The sequence below is a fragment of the Gracilinanus agilis genome, chromosome 6 (genome assembly GCF_016433145.1).
Source record: "Gracilinanus agilis isolate LMUSP501 chromosome 6, AgileGrace, whole genome shotgun sequence".
NCBI classification, from domain to species: domain Eukaryota; kingdom Metazoa; phylum Chordata; class Mammalia; order Didelphimorphia; family Didelphidae; genus Gracilinanus; species Gracilinanus agilis.
The window spans coordinates 34,872,391-34,885,780 of record NC_058135.1 but is presented as its reverse complement, the minus strand read 5'-3'; the positions used below and the strand labels follow the sequence as shown (position 1 = coordinate 34,885,780).

The window sequence follows — 13,390 nt, the reverse complement described above, 5'->3', positions numbered from 1 at the left end:
TGTCATGTTTCTCCACTGCCATCTCAGATCAGGATAACAAATAAATCCAAGGGATCTTTTCTTTATGGAGCCAATTTTGTAGAATATCCCATTTTATCCACTTTAAAGAATGAAAAAATTTTTTAAACATTCTCAGGGGGGTAGATAGAATTACTATCCCCACTTTATAGTTGAGGAAACTAAGGCAGAGATTAAGTGATTTGTCCACAGTCAAATAGCTAGTGTCTAAACTTGGGTCTTCCTGACTCCAGGTCCAGCACCCTGTGGAGCATTGCAGGCCACAATAAAACAAAAAACATTGCAATAGAGTAAAATGTGCCATTAGCCTGTAAAGACAAGTGGAAGTTGGATTATGAAGAGAAATTAAGTGTGAACTAGTCAGAAAAACATAAAATGACTGTCAACTAATTCTTGAGTTTCACAATAAGCTTTTTAAAATTAGGGGGAAAAGGAATGGATCCTTGTTCAGTAACAAAACTTCACAAATGAGTCAAACACAATTAGGTATGCTTCATTAACTTTTCCTTTATTCTGAGTGGCAATCTGCCAGATTACCTCTAACTCTACTTTGGAAAAACATCGATCAGATGCTGCCTGAAGTAGAAAAGAAACAAAGCGAATCATCAATATACAGTTTCTATGATACAGAATACACAATAAATTATATCTACATGCAATTCTACAATTACACAATGTAAAAAAATACAGTGTTTTTTATGTACATTTTTTAAGATTTACATTTTTATATACATTTTGTAAACTTTTAAAAATACATTTCTTTGTACAAAACACAAGTGTACAAAGCTTATCAGTTCATACATCACCATTCTTACATCTGTGCCACAGCAAAGAAATTTACTTACATATACTACTACAAACATCTTTTTACTTCATATTTCCACCTTGGCATCCATATTCTAATACCGTTATTCTTGAAATGTGAATTACGTTCTATTTACTTCCTGTATTTCCAAAGAGTATAATGTAATCATATCAACATGTGATTTTTTAATGCAACAAAGCTAGATGTCTGTTGTCACATCAACATTTATCAATTCCGCATTTACCCAGTTCTATGTAATAACCTTATCCAGCATTAATAGCTTTTATACATATGCATGCAAAACTAGTTTTGATTATAGTTTATTAAACACTAAAATAAACTAAAGGATTAAAATACTTAAAAGACTTAAAAAGAATGCAAATACTTGCCAAGCTCTGCTTGCCAATTATTTCTGTAGCTAGTATGACAACTTTAACTAAGATACTAAATATTAAAATGCACAAGAGCAAGACTACTTCATTTTAAAGTTTTGCTGGGTCTGTATTGGATATTACATTCAATGTTTTAAAAGCATATCCTGACATGTCTGAATGTATCCCTCCATCGTGAAGACACATCTGTGAAACTGTTAAGAGGACTATCCATTGTCCCGGCCAAGAGAGTATAGGCACACTCCCAATATGTTTAAATGACAATACCTGAAGAATTTACATGAAGTTGCAAAAGACCCATATATATTTAGATTGCATCTTAAACACACACACACACACACACACACACACACACACACACACACACACACACAACCCTCTGAAAAGTAGTAAATTCAAGGTTTTACTGAATTGTTTCCCCCACCCACCCAGCTACCCCTTCTCCAGTTAAAAAAATCATTTCTATTCAGAAGGAAAAAAAGTGCCACCCTAAGTATTTTCACTACTTGTCTAAGAAGCATAAACCCATTTAATGGCTTAGAATTAAATATGAAAATAGGCCAGATCTGATCTGAATAATAAATAGAAAGTAGGTGGATCCAGTCCATGCAACTCCTTCCTGAAAGATAAAGGGGAGGGGAAGATTATCCCCTATTTATTGCTTAGAAACCGGCACTGCAAACGTGTACTTTGTACAACTAGATTTCTAAGATTGGAAGCACAGGGCTTGTGCCACCTTGAAATCAAAAAAGAAGGTGCATTCTTGATCGCTGGGAGGGGAGCTGCTCAGACTTTCTTCTCCACAACTCATATCTTCACAAGAGTCCTCACTGAAAATGGGCAAAAACAATTATCTTATTTACTATATACTTGCAAATTTTATCTAATTACTTAAAATGTAATCTTGAAATTACAAGGTTAAAGAATGAGGTAACCTTTTTTTTTTGAACCTCCAAAGACTTCCCAACTCCTCTAGACTGATCTGGAGAACCTAATCAGTTCTCCAGATGTACTCCCTGATAAACAAGCTGTTACTACTGAGATAGTTAAAACCAAGGACTCTACTCAACAACCATTGCCTGGAAGTAGAAAATATATTTACAAAGCACTTTAAAATTTGCAAAGCACTCTACAGGCATTTAAAAAAAAATTTAATCCTCAGAGCCACCCTAGGGGGTAGACATTGTTCTTAACTCCATTTTACAGATGAAAAACTGAGGGTAAGAGTGGTTAAATTATTTACTTATGGTCCTGGAGCTAGGTGTCCAAGTCAGGTTGGCTTCATACTAAAGACTTAATAATTTTTAGGGCTAGTACTGAAATCACAACTAAAAAAAAAAATTCTAACTCATTTGGTATCTGAATTACTAATTACATCAAGGTAAAAAAGATAAGTTTTCTGTTAACATGTAATTGTATCTTTTAAAAATACTCAATCATCAGATAAGAAAAGCATCATCCTTGAAATGAATTTCCAGTCTTATAACATGTTTACAACAGGAAGGGATGTTAGAGATCATTTAGCACAACCCCCTCATTTTACACATAAATAGAAATCATTGGTTCAACTATGCAAAATGAAGCAGTTTGCAAAGGAAAATAAATTGGATTTATAGTCATCTTCCAAAGACTCGACTTTTAGAGCTACCATATACTATGTTAGATACTTATTTAAATCACTTTTAAAAACCTTCATGGATATTATGTTAGCTACAAAATATTTTGAGGATAGAATCTCTAAAGTATCACTATGAAACTGTTTTTTTTTTTTTTTAATAAACCCTTGTACTTTGGTGTATTGTCTCATAGGTGGAAGATTGGTAAGGGTGGGCAATGGGGGTCAAGTGACTTGCCCAGGGTCACACAGCTGGGAAGTGGCTGAGGCCGTATGAAACTGTTTTTTTAAAAAAGTCATTGTTTTTGATTTTGCTGATTAAGGAAATCCTACACAGTTTGACTATCTTTAGTCCCAAGGTTCTGAAGCATATTCAAATTTTCCTTTCTCTTTACTGATGAGGATTTTCACAGTAAATACAGTGGCTATTTGGGTAATTAACCAGAATTTTCCATTTTGAAATGCATAAACCCAAATTTTTACACAGTTAAGCTAAAGCTAATCATCACTTCCAAAACTGATTAACTTCTACTATGTTTAAGAGACAATCAGCTGATATGGTATTATTTTGTAACAAGAAAAACGCACAAAAAAAATAAAAATATCAAAGATTAAAAACTTAACAATGCGATCCTATTAGAAATTCTGGGGGAAATATTAAGCTAGAAAGACCATAAAAATGGGAAGTCACACAAATTACAACCACCACCACCCCCATAACTGCTTTTTTCCTCTAAATCTGCTTCAAAGCTTTTATTTTAAATAAAATGCTTATGAGGGTGTATAATGACATAACATGTTGGAAAGAGAGAAGAATTTAAATTTTTTTTCCTGTCAGTACTCCTAGGACAAAAACATCCATATGACTGGATTACACATCACACAGTTGTTTACTCTTCAATGAGTCACTTAATTTCTGAACGTGTTTCCTCATCTGTCAAATGAAGAAATCAGATCCAACCTCAAAGGCCCCTCACACTGCCAACATTCTGCTGACATCATGTCAAACCAGTCAGAAGTAGTTTAAAAGACAGTCCTTTCCTCAAAGGTAGTTGGCTCACCTCTGACTCTCCTCAAAACAGCCGCCTTCTGGAATTGTAGGCAGTTCGGGGACACTGTAATAGCTGTTGTGAAGATTTTGAGCTGTGCGTCTTGAAACAATCCACACAAGCTTTTTATGGTCTGGTTTGCAACACTCGGGAGAAGAATACTCTGCTAGGCATTTTGAAACTAACTCCCTCCAGTAAGAGAAATCAGCATCATTAATCTGAAAATATAACGTTATTAATTTCAAAAAATGAAAACAGAACACATCCAATCTTTAAACCACACTCTGAATCAGGAGGAATATGTCAGAAGTGTTCAGATTATGAGATCTACCAAGGACACTGAAACAGTATCATCCGAACTGATATGTCCTCTGAAAGCTTTTTTTATCTACATACTTGTTTGCAGGTTGTCTTCCCCATTAGATTGTGAGCTCCTTGAGGGCAGGGACTGTCTTTTGCCTTTTGTTTGTAACCCCAGTGCCTGGGACACAGTAGGAACTTAATGTTTATTAAATAGATTTAAGTAGCTTAAAATTTGGTAACATTATTTCTTAAATTCCTTTTAGGACTTAAGAAATTTCCCAGAAAGGAGTGGTGCCATTAAACACTAGAGAATACCACTTTCTTTCTTTTTTTAAAAAAAAACCCCTGTCCAGGGGGCAGCTGGATTGAGAGCCAGGCCTAGAGACAGGAGATCCTAGGTTCGAATATGGCCTCAGACACTTCCTAGCTGTGTGACCCTGGGCAAGTCACTTAACCGCCATTGCCTAGCCCTGTAAAAAATAAAATTAATATAGAAGGATACATATAAAAGATATTAGGGTTTAAAAAATTTAAAACAAAAAACCCGTCTAAGTATGAATACTAAGTATTGGTTCCAAGGCAAAAGAGTGACAAGGGTTAGGGAATGAAGGTTAAGTGACTTGCTCAGGGTCACACAGCTAGAAAGTTTCTGAGGTCAGATTTGAACCCAGGACCTCTCATCTCTGGGACTGGTTAATAACCACTGTGCAACCTAGCTGCCCTGCCACTTTTTTAAAAAAAGAATTTTAATCTTTTGCAAGTTCCCTTGATAATACTATGGTAGTTAGCATGAAGACTTTCAGATAACAAAGAGGATTAGAAAAGAATTGTAATAGCTAACATTTATATATAATACTTTCAAGTTTGCCAACCGCTTTATAATCTCATTTCACAATAGTAATAAAAGCCAACACTTACGTGCCAGGTTAAGGACTTATATAATTATTATCTCATTTGATCCTCACAAAACCCTGATTGGTAGGGGCCATTATTACCTCCACCAAGGTGCTTATATTAGAGGCAACTGAGTCAAATGACTCACCCAGGGTCACTAAGTCAGAAGTGTCTGTTGCAGGACTTGGGCTTGGAGTCAGGAAAGTCCGAGTTAAAAATCAAGCCTCAGGCACTACTAGCTGTGTGAACTTGGGAAAGTCACTTACTCTGTTTGCCTCAATTTCTTCATTTATAAAATGGGGATAATAATAGCACCTCTACTCCTCCCACAATTGTTGTGAAACTCAAATGTTATAATACAAAGCACTTAGCACAGTGCCTGGCATATAGTAGGGACTAGATAAATGTGATCTGTTATTATTGCTATTTTAATTACTCCTGGCTTTCTCTCCATTCCCATGTATGCCACTGCACATATTTTATATCAGGGACTACAATATCTTGAAAAACCATTAGGCAGACAAATTGCCTAAAAGATGCCCTATAGTTGTAGACTACTTTCACACCAGACTTCAAACAAAATTTCTTCTGTAATAATCATCTGGTCTCTTCTTGTAAACACTTAGGTAAAGGGGGCAGCTGGGTAGCTCAGTGGAGTGAGAGTCAGGCCTAGAGACAGGAGGTCCTAAGTTCAAACCCGGCCTCAGCCACTTCCCAGCTGTGTGACCCTGGGCAAGTCACTTGACCCCCATTGCCCACCCTTACCACTCTTCTGCCTTGGAGCCAATACACAGTATTGACTCCAAGATGGAAGGTAAGGGTTTAAAAACAAAACAAAAAAACCTTCTTCCTTCAGCAGACCATTCTCTTTTGGGTCATTTCTAATTTTTTTTTTTAAACCCTTGTACTTCGGTGTATTGTCTCATAGGTGGAAGATTGGTAAGGGTGGGCAATGGGGGTCAAGTGACTTGCCCAGGGTCACACAGCTGGGAAGTGGCTGAGGCTAGGTTTGAACCTAGGACCTTCTGTCTCTAGGCCTGACTCTCAATCCACTGAGCTACCCAGCTGCCCCGGTCATTTCTAATTTTTAAGATGCCTTCTCTTACTTAAATGAAACAAAAAATATGCCGTGGCAGATTCTACCCACTGTTCTTAATTCTGTCTTCTGAGCCCAAGCATCACAAGCTTAATCCCTTTAATAGCAACCCTTCAAAATGTGTAAATCAATCAACCAGTCCATATTTAGGAAGTTCCCAGAAGAAGGCAAGTACTGGGCTGAACAATGATGATACTAGTGCAAAGAAACAACCCCTGACCTCCAGAAGCCTTTGTTGTTGTTGTGTTTTTAACCCTTACCTTCTACCTTAGAATCAATACTGGATACTGGTTCTAAGGCAGAAGAGTGGTAAGGGCTGGGCAATGGGGGGTAAGTGACCTGTCCAGGGTCATACAGCTAGGAAGTATCTGAGACCAGATTTGAACCCAGGTCCTCCTGGTCTCTGGGCCTGGCTCTCAATCCACTGAGCCACCCAGCTGTCCCCAGAAGCCTCTGTTCTAATGGAGAAGACAAGCAGATCTACAAGTATATGTATGGATACACAACATCTTCTCTGTGCCACTTCCAAGTCTGTTTTGACCGATTCACAATATGCATGGACTCGAGTTTCCCCGAGCACTCTTGGTGGCCTCCCTCCAGATCTAGAGGTGTACTTTCCCAAAATGTGGTGTTACACAAAACAACATTCCAGATAAAAATTTTAGCACAGTGGAGTAGAGTGGAGGGGAACCACAGTTTCCTCTGGAGATTCAAGAATATTCCAATAAATACTGGGACTGTTTGCATGTATTCTTCTAAATGTTTTGGTTTCCCATGTGTGACTTTTAAAAGTAAAACTCCCTAAAACCTACAACAATTTACCTTAGAATGCTTTTGAACAAGAAGAAGAATTTCCAATAATTCAATAGATTTCAAAGTTTCCACTTCTAGATTGAGAAGGCACAAAGCTAATACAGACGGCTGGGGGAAAAAAAGAGGAGTATGTGTGAAATTTCTTCAGTATAATTCTCAAAAGCTCAAAAGAGAAATTTTAAAAGATACTTACTTTTGCTTTTGAAAAAATTAGTCGGCAGTTGCAGGCTTTCAGCTGAGCCTCCAATTTGTCAAGACTCAATACTTCTTTCCTATGAAACACATCAAAGGAATAAAGTTTTATGTTAATTAGTAAAGCTTGCCTAGATTAAGATTTTAAAGATTTCATTTTGTTTTAGAGACACTTAAAAGGAAGCATCAAGCTTCATTGCTAAGTTGGTCCACAATGTTAACGGAACTATGGTATGTGATGCCAAATGCTTACCTTTCTGAAGTATGGCGAAGTACGATAGTGTGGTATAAGTGCAAAAAGTTTAAGGCAGTAGTAGCTTCTAATTCATAGTGCAACTTTTCGGAAATAATTTTTTCCATCCGTTTTATGTCAGAAGCAGTACATTTGCACTGACTAATTCTGATGACATCATGGGTTGATGGAATATTGCATTCCTCTTCAATTATTCTAGCAGCCAGAAGAAAGCAACAGACTCCAATGCAAGACAAATGTTTAGGCTTCACCTGAAAGAACAAAGATATCTTTAGAAATCTCAACATGGCCAAGATAAAAAAAGTTATAGATGACAACATTTTACAAATTTTACAAAAACAAAGCATTTTACGTACATGGTGGCATTTAGTTCTACAGGTAAAGAAGCAAAAAGATTTTTCAGAGGATGAAACTATGGGTCTCAGAGGTCAAGTGACTTTTCTATAGCTGTGAAATCTCTAAATATGGGAACTGGAACATGAACCTAGGTTTTCCTACTCCCAAGTCCAACACACAAGAGGACAACTCACAACCCTCTTGCTTGAGTCAAGTTTCAGCTTCAACTCATCAAAGGTCTTCAAGTAAAGACTAGAAGGATAGTTGTTCAGGTTGGGCCTCTTCCATCTCAGATTCTGTACTTATGCCACCCCCAAAAGACTCTTATGCTACTGATATTGAAACAGAATATAAAAGGATTTAGAGACAAAAGAAGCTTGTTGCAATAATTCCATTGCTTGTATTTATTTTTTAAATATTTCTAAATTCCTCCCCAAGAAAGGGTACCTTTAGTAATAATTTGTGCAAAAAAAAAAAAAAAAAAAAAAGAGGAAGCTGCCTCACTGTTTTTAAAGTCTGTCTTTAAAGTTAAAATTGAAAATTTACATAGACAACAAATTTCTGACACTAAGAATTAGTCTTCCAAAAACAAGTTTCTCCAGTAGTGCTAATATCAGTGTCAAAAAATGCCCTACGGTATTTCAGCAAAGAAACCACAATTGCTGTAAAACTAAAGTAATACTTCCTTCATTATCTCCTTAGCTATCGTCAGATATATGTATACAGGGAATGGGAAGAGAAGCTAAAACCCTATCTTGTTGTATCAAGAAGAGAATGGAATACTTGCGAAGAAAAAACAAAAAACCCTTGGCGCCATCTTTTCTTCTCTGATCTGGGCAACCATGATCATGCCCACCAAGAGTTTCTCTGCTGCCCTATAAATGCTAATAACATTTATTTCTTCAGATTCAGTGGTGTACCACATGTCACTGCCATTCTGCTATACTAGTAAAATCTTTGTAATGACAATGACAATTTGGATCTCTGATCTCATAGGAAGCCTGAAGCCAGTAAAAAAGCTTTGCAATTTCCAGAAAGCAATCCAGCAACTTGTTTGCTTTCCTCCTCCTTTTCAACTCTAGGCCCCATTTATTGTCTGTCTATACTGTATGCTGTTTTACTTGTAGCAGGGAGTATAGGCAGAGTAAGGATTTGAACTTGAGTGTTTTCACTCCAAACCCAGGGCTCTTTCCCCTGCATCCTGACTCTTCTATGAACCACTTCAGGAATTAAGATGTAAGGTCCAAGTATGGTTATGTCACTATCCTAGGCAGAAAAAAATTTGTTGAAATAAAGCTTGCAAATTTTTTCCATTTAACTGTAGTCCTAAATTTCATCCTTGAATCCCTTTGAGATAACTGCTTAGCTAGGGATCTTACTGAGCTTTCTTTAAATTGATTTTACCTCTAGTGTTTCATAAAGTGACCCTGGCTCCTGTTACTTTATAATTTTTTTTTAACAGATAAGTTCTTATTTAAAGTCAGTGTTGTTTTTGGCACCATCTTTCTCCCTTTGGCAAAAGTAACTCAGATCCATGTTGAATCAGGTTCTTTCTTGGTCTTCTAGTCTCCTCATTGTAGCAGTTCATTTACAACAGTTTAAATTTTGTATTAATTATAGTCTATCAATGTCATTCCTCTTTCTATTACCTATTTTTGTTTACAACAATTTGTTCAAATAACTCAAGTTAACTTTTAAAAATTATGTATGTAGAGACACAAAATTTCTTATTATCCTCTTTTTTCAAAGGAAATCCCATCTTAGCTCTGATGAATTCATGCTCTGACTATGCAAACTTAGGGATAACTCATGTCAGTATGTTTTTTTCCTTTCTCTTAAAATGTAGTCACTTTCATTACCTGTGATTGCTTGGTGCTCTCCAGTTCCAGAACTTACCGTTTTGTCTCTTTTTAAAAAGGAATAGGCATTCATAGTCATGAAGCTTCTGTATAATCCACACATCTTTGGCTGCTCTCATGTCTTTTTCTTGAACCATGTTCTCATAACTACTTCTTGCCTGCCCCACCTATTCCCATCTCTGCATTCAATTCTCATGTAGTAGAATGCACTGATTTGATTTGGAAAAGCTTAGTAAGTTCTTCATAGTGGTTCTCTTCCACTTTGTCCTCAACAATCACTGCTAACACGTTTTGTAATTATTTCATTGGTGAGCTTTAATACACAATAACTGAAAGTCCCATGAAATATTTTTGGAGCCTTTGTTCATATGATACAACTCTCTTTCCTCAAATTCCCTTCTTTACTATTACTATAAGCTATCTTTGCTAGCTATTGTGAACAATTGTGAGCTATTCTATTCAGCACCAACTTCAATCAATCATTAGTAGATATTTGTGCCTTTTTTGTTCTTTTTATAGCAATATTGATATAATTCAGCTCCTTCAGCAATATTTCCCAGGTGTTTTTTTTTTAAGACCTCACACTTAAAAAGGGTAACTTGTCCTAACTAAACTCTAGGAATGATTTCAGTCAACACAAGTTCAAGTCCTTGCCACCTCTTGCCTAGATTATTGCAACAGCTTAACTGGCCTCCCTGCCAGCCTCTTGTCTCTTCCCACTCCAGGCCTACAAAGAGGTCCAAGTAATTTTCTGAAAGCAAGGATCAACCACATCATTCCCCAATTCAAACTCTAGTGGCTTCCTATGGCCTCTAGGATAAAATACAAACTCCTATTTAGCTTTCCTCAGCCCGGCACCAACTTATCTTTGGAGTCTCATTAGACTCTTAGCCCCCGTTAGCCAGCCAAACTAACCTTCTATTCCTCACATAACACTCCAAGTTCCACCTGTGCCTCAAGCACCAGTTGTCCACTTTTCCCCACCTCTAGTCACTAAAATCTCTCTTTCTGTGAGACATAAAGTAGAATCTTTTACATTATGCCTTTCCTACCCTCCTCTCCCTAACTACACCCTGCAATAAAAATATTCTTTTCACTTACATATGTTTCCCTTTTTAGGTCTTCTGAGGGTGAGGATTGTTTTGTCAATTGTATTTGCAATTATTGCCAAGTACATTATAGGAGTTTTTTAAATGCTTGCAGATTAGCTGCAAATTTTTTTATTTAAAGGAGACCTACTTGGATATATGTATGAACCTAAGGAGGCAAGTTGATAAAATTAGTCAATCCTGAACTTCTAAAGAATTACCAAATACGTTCTGAACATTTTATTTCCATTTGGTTATTACATATCCTAAGTGCTAGAAACCCAAACACAATCTGATGCTAAATTTAGGTATTAAATTTATGAATTTTAAAATTCCATAGGTGTACATTTTTAGTTTGACCATCTCATTGCTGCAATCAACAAAGAGAAAGGGGGACAAAGGACAGTGTAAACAATGATCCCTATACCAGTCTTGCAAACAAATGAAAAAAGTTAATATATGTAGTATTTCCTTCCTCCCTCTTCATCTCCAATAGATATACTGGCTAAAAATTAGTAAAAACTACATATATGCATATATGTACTTTTTAACTCTCTACCTCATTCAAGATGTTAAATTTTTTGAACAAATTATCTATAAAGCTAACTTAGCACACCTCATCATATGGTGGAAAGTTTGAAACAAGTTGCACTGATGTTGAACATCACAAAATCTTAAAGACAAATACACACATGGATTACTTCTGCTCAAGTAGTACCTTCATAAGAGCCAAGAATCGATCCAAAATGTTGACAGCCAGGACAAATGTTTCAGTTCGTGATCCAAAAAAGTTGGCTAAACTCCTAAGGTCTTCTACCTTAACATTTCTCAATCTTGGACACAAAGTGTTATCATTCTACAATAAAAAATGAAATCCATTTAGAGCCAAGATAACACAGAAAGTTAAAGCTCCTGTTAAAAATTAAAAGATAAGCTTTTCTTCAGTTGAAAGGAACTTTGGAAAATACTTGGAATTATTTAAACAATTTAACAAAACTTCCAATTATCTTTTTTTTTAATTCTAGTTATCTTAAAAGGGAACTTGGAAAAATCAAAACCAAACTTTTCCAATCCCCAGATATGTACATTCTAATAAACACATGAGGAATTAAAATAAAAGTTTTAATCAAATTAGTATGTTAATACAGACAATAACTGCCAACATAATGCAAAGTTATAGGTTTTTAGAATTCTAAGTGACCTCAAAGATCCAACCTCCAGATTAGGGGAAGTATAACTCCAAGAGGCCTTAAGAGATCCAACCCCCACATTTTATACACGATGGGAATACTCCTTCCTTCAAGTGGACAATTCTGCCAGAAGCATTTTCCCTCTGACACCACCCCCAATTTATCCTATCTATATCTTATTTGGACACAGTTGTTTGTAAATTAATTTTCCCCATTAGACTGTAAGCTCCTCACGAACTGAGACTGTCTTGCCTTTCTCTGCGCTCATGTTAATGTTTGTTGCCTTGATACCTCAGGCTTACTGACTCCTAATCCGTTTCAGTAACTGGTAATTGAATGCAATTCCACTGGACAGGAAACATGTCGGTTTTTTTAAGTATTGGGCTTCTATAGTGATAAGTATATTGTGCATAGCCAAGGATATTACAGTATAAATCCTAGGAAGTATTCCAGAGGCCTCAAATTGGAGTGACAATTCTGTAGGGTCACCCCTTCTTGGTGGTGACAAACTTCTAAGGTGCCTGTCTAGATATTGGGGGTCCTCCTGGTTCGGCCTTGATGCATTTTATGACAGCCTTACTGGTGGGTGTGGAGGGAGGTCTGCTAAACCCCAGGACGACCCTCCCCCGCTCACCTCGGAAGCGGCTTCAATCAGGCTAAGTCCCTTCTCCCGGGGCTGAAATCTCTGCTCCTGCTCCAAGTAGAGGTTCAGCAATCGGAAGAGCTGGACCCCCTCCCGACCGGCCAACTCTTCAGCTCCCAAATCCTTCATCTGTGGCCAAATTAAAGGGAGAAATTAGAGCAGCCGGGCGTGGGGGGAAGGGACCGGGACCGGTTCAGCCCTGACCTCGGCCAGCTCCCCCAGCCCAGGCACGCCCCTCGATATTCCCTACTCCCGCTGCAGGTCGGTCTCCGTAATGGGAGAAGGAACGGCGGGCTCACCTGTATGCAGGTGTCACCAAGCCTGAATTAGGCGCCTACGATGTGCCAAAGAAAGGCCAAAGGCAGAACCCGTTCCCGAGAAGCAAAGGGGTCTCTCGGGGGAACAAAGGAAGCCCCGGCGGCCGTCTACTCACCGCGCCGGGGATCCCACTCCCGTCCCCGTGGCGCCCCAGCCAGGAGAGCGCGGGGAAGGGGACGGGCCTCCACGCCCAGCTGCTCCGTCTGCGGGACCCTGTGGGTCAGCGACCCCCCGAGGCCCTCATCCACTCGCGGCACAGCGTTCCCTTCGCCGCCACCGCCACCGCCGCCGCCGCTGCCGCTGCCGCTGCCGGCCTTACAACACCAGCCTCATTGCGGCAGTTCTTCCCCGTCCCGCCGCACCCCCCGCCGGCCTGCTGCCTGCCAGCCTCCCCTCCACCTCGGCAGCCACAACCCCGGCCGCCGAAGTCGCGGAAGGAAGCGCGAGCTCGCCCCTTGTTTTTGTTTTGAGCTCCCAACGCCCCCGAGGGGGAGGGGCACGTGACCCGCGGAGGGATCTGGAAGAG

General features: G+C 38.4%; 1 protein-coding gene across 1 annotated transcript; it reads right to left on the bottom strand.

The window, feature by feature from the left end:
• Positions 1 to 1,729: 1,729 nt before the first annotated feature.
• Positions 1,730 to 13,156, bottom strand: CCNG2 (cyclin G2). Its single transcript, XM_044680882.1, has 8 exons — positions 12,980 to 13,156; positions 12,538 to 12,675; positions 11,432 to 11,569; positions 7,431 to 7,681; positions 7,179 to 7,257; positions 6,995 to 7,093; positions 3,892 to 4,097; positions 1,730 to 2,045 (listed from the first exon to the last, which is right to left on the bottom strand). The coding sequence occupies exons 2-8, from the start codon at positions 12,673 to 12,675 to the stop codon at positions 1,922 to 1,924; spliced, it is 1,035 nt and encodes a 344-aa protein (XP_044536817.1). The 5' UTR covers positions 12,980 to 13,156; the 3' UTR covers positions 1,730 to 1,921.
• Between the last annotated feature and the right edge of the window lie 234 nt (positions 13,157 to 13,390).

What these genes read in the sequence shown, in the direction of transcription:
- CCNG2 (XM_044680882.1), bottom strand. Translation starts at nt 12,675, where the DNA reads ATGAAGGATTTGGGAGCTGAAGAGTTGGCCGGTCGGGAGGGGGTCCAG. An exon ending in CTTCGCCATACTTCAGAAAG is followed by an intron (nt 7,258 to 7,430) that starts GTAAGCATTTGG and finishes TGTGTTTCATAG; the next exon opens with GAAAGAAGTATTGAGTCTTG. An exon ending in TAATTTTTTCAAAAGCAAAA is followed by an intron (nt 7,094 to 7,178) that starts GTAAGTATCTTT and finishes TTTTTCCCCCAG; the next exon opens with CCGTCTGTATTAGCTTTGTG.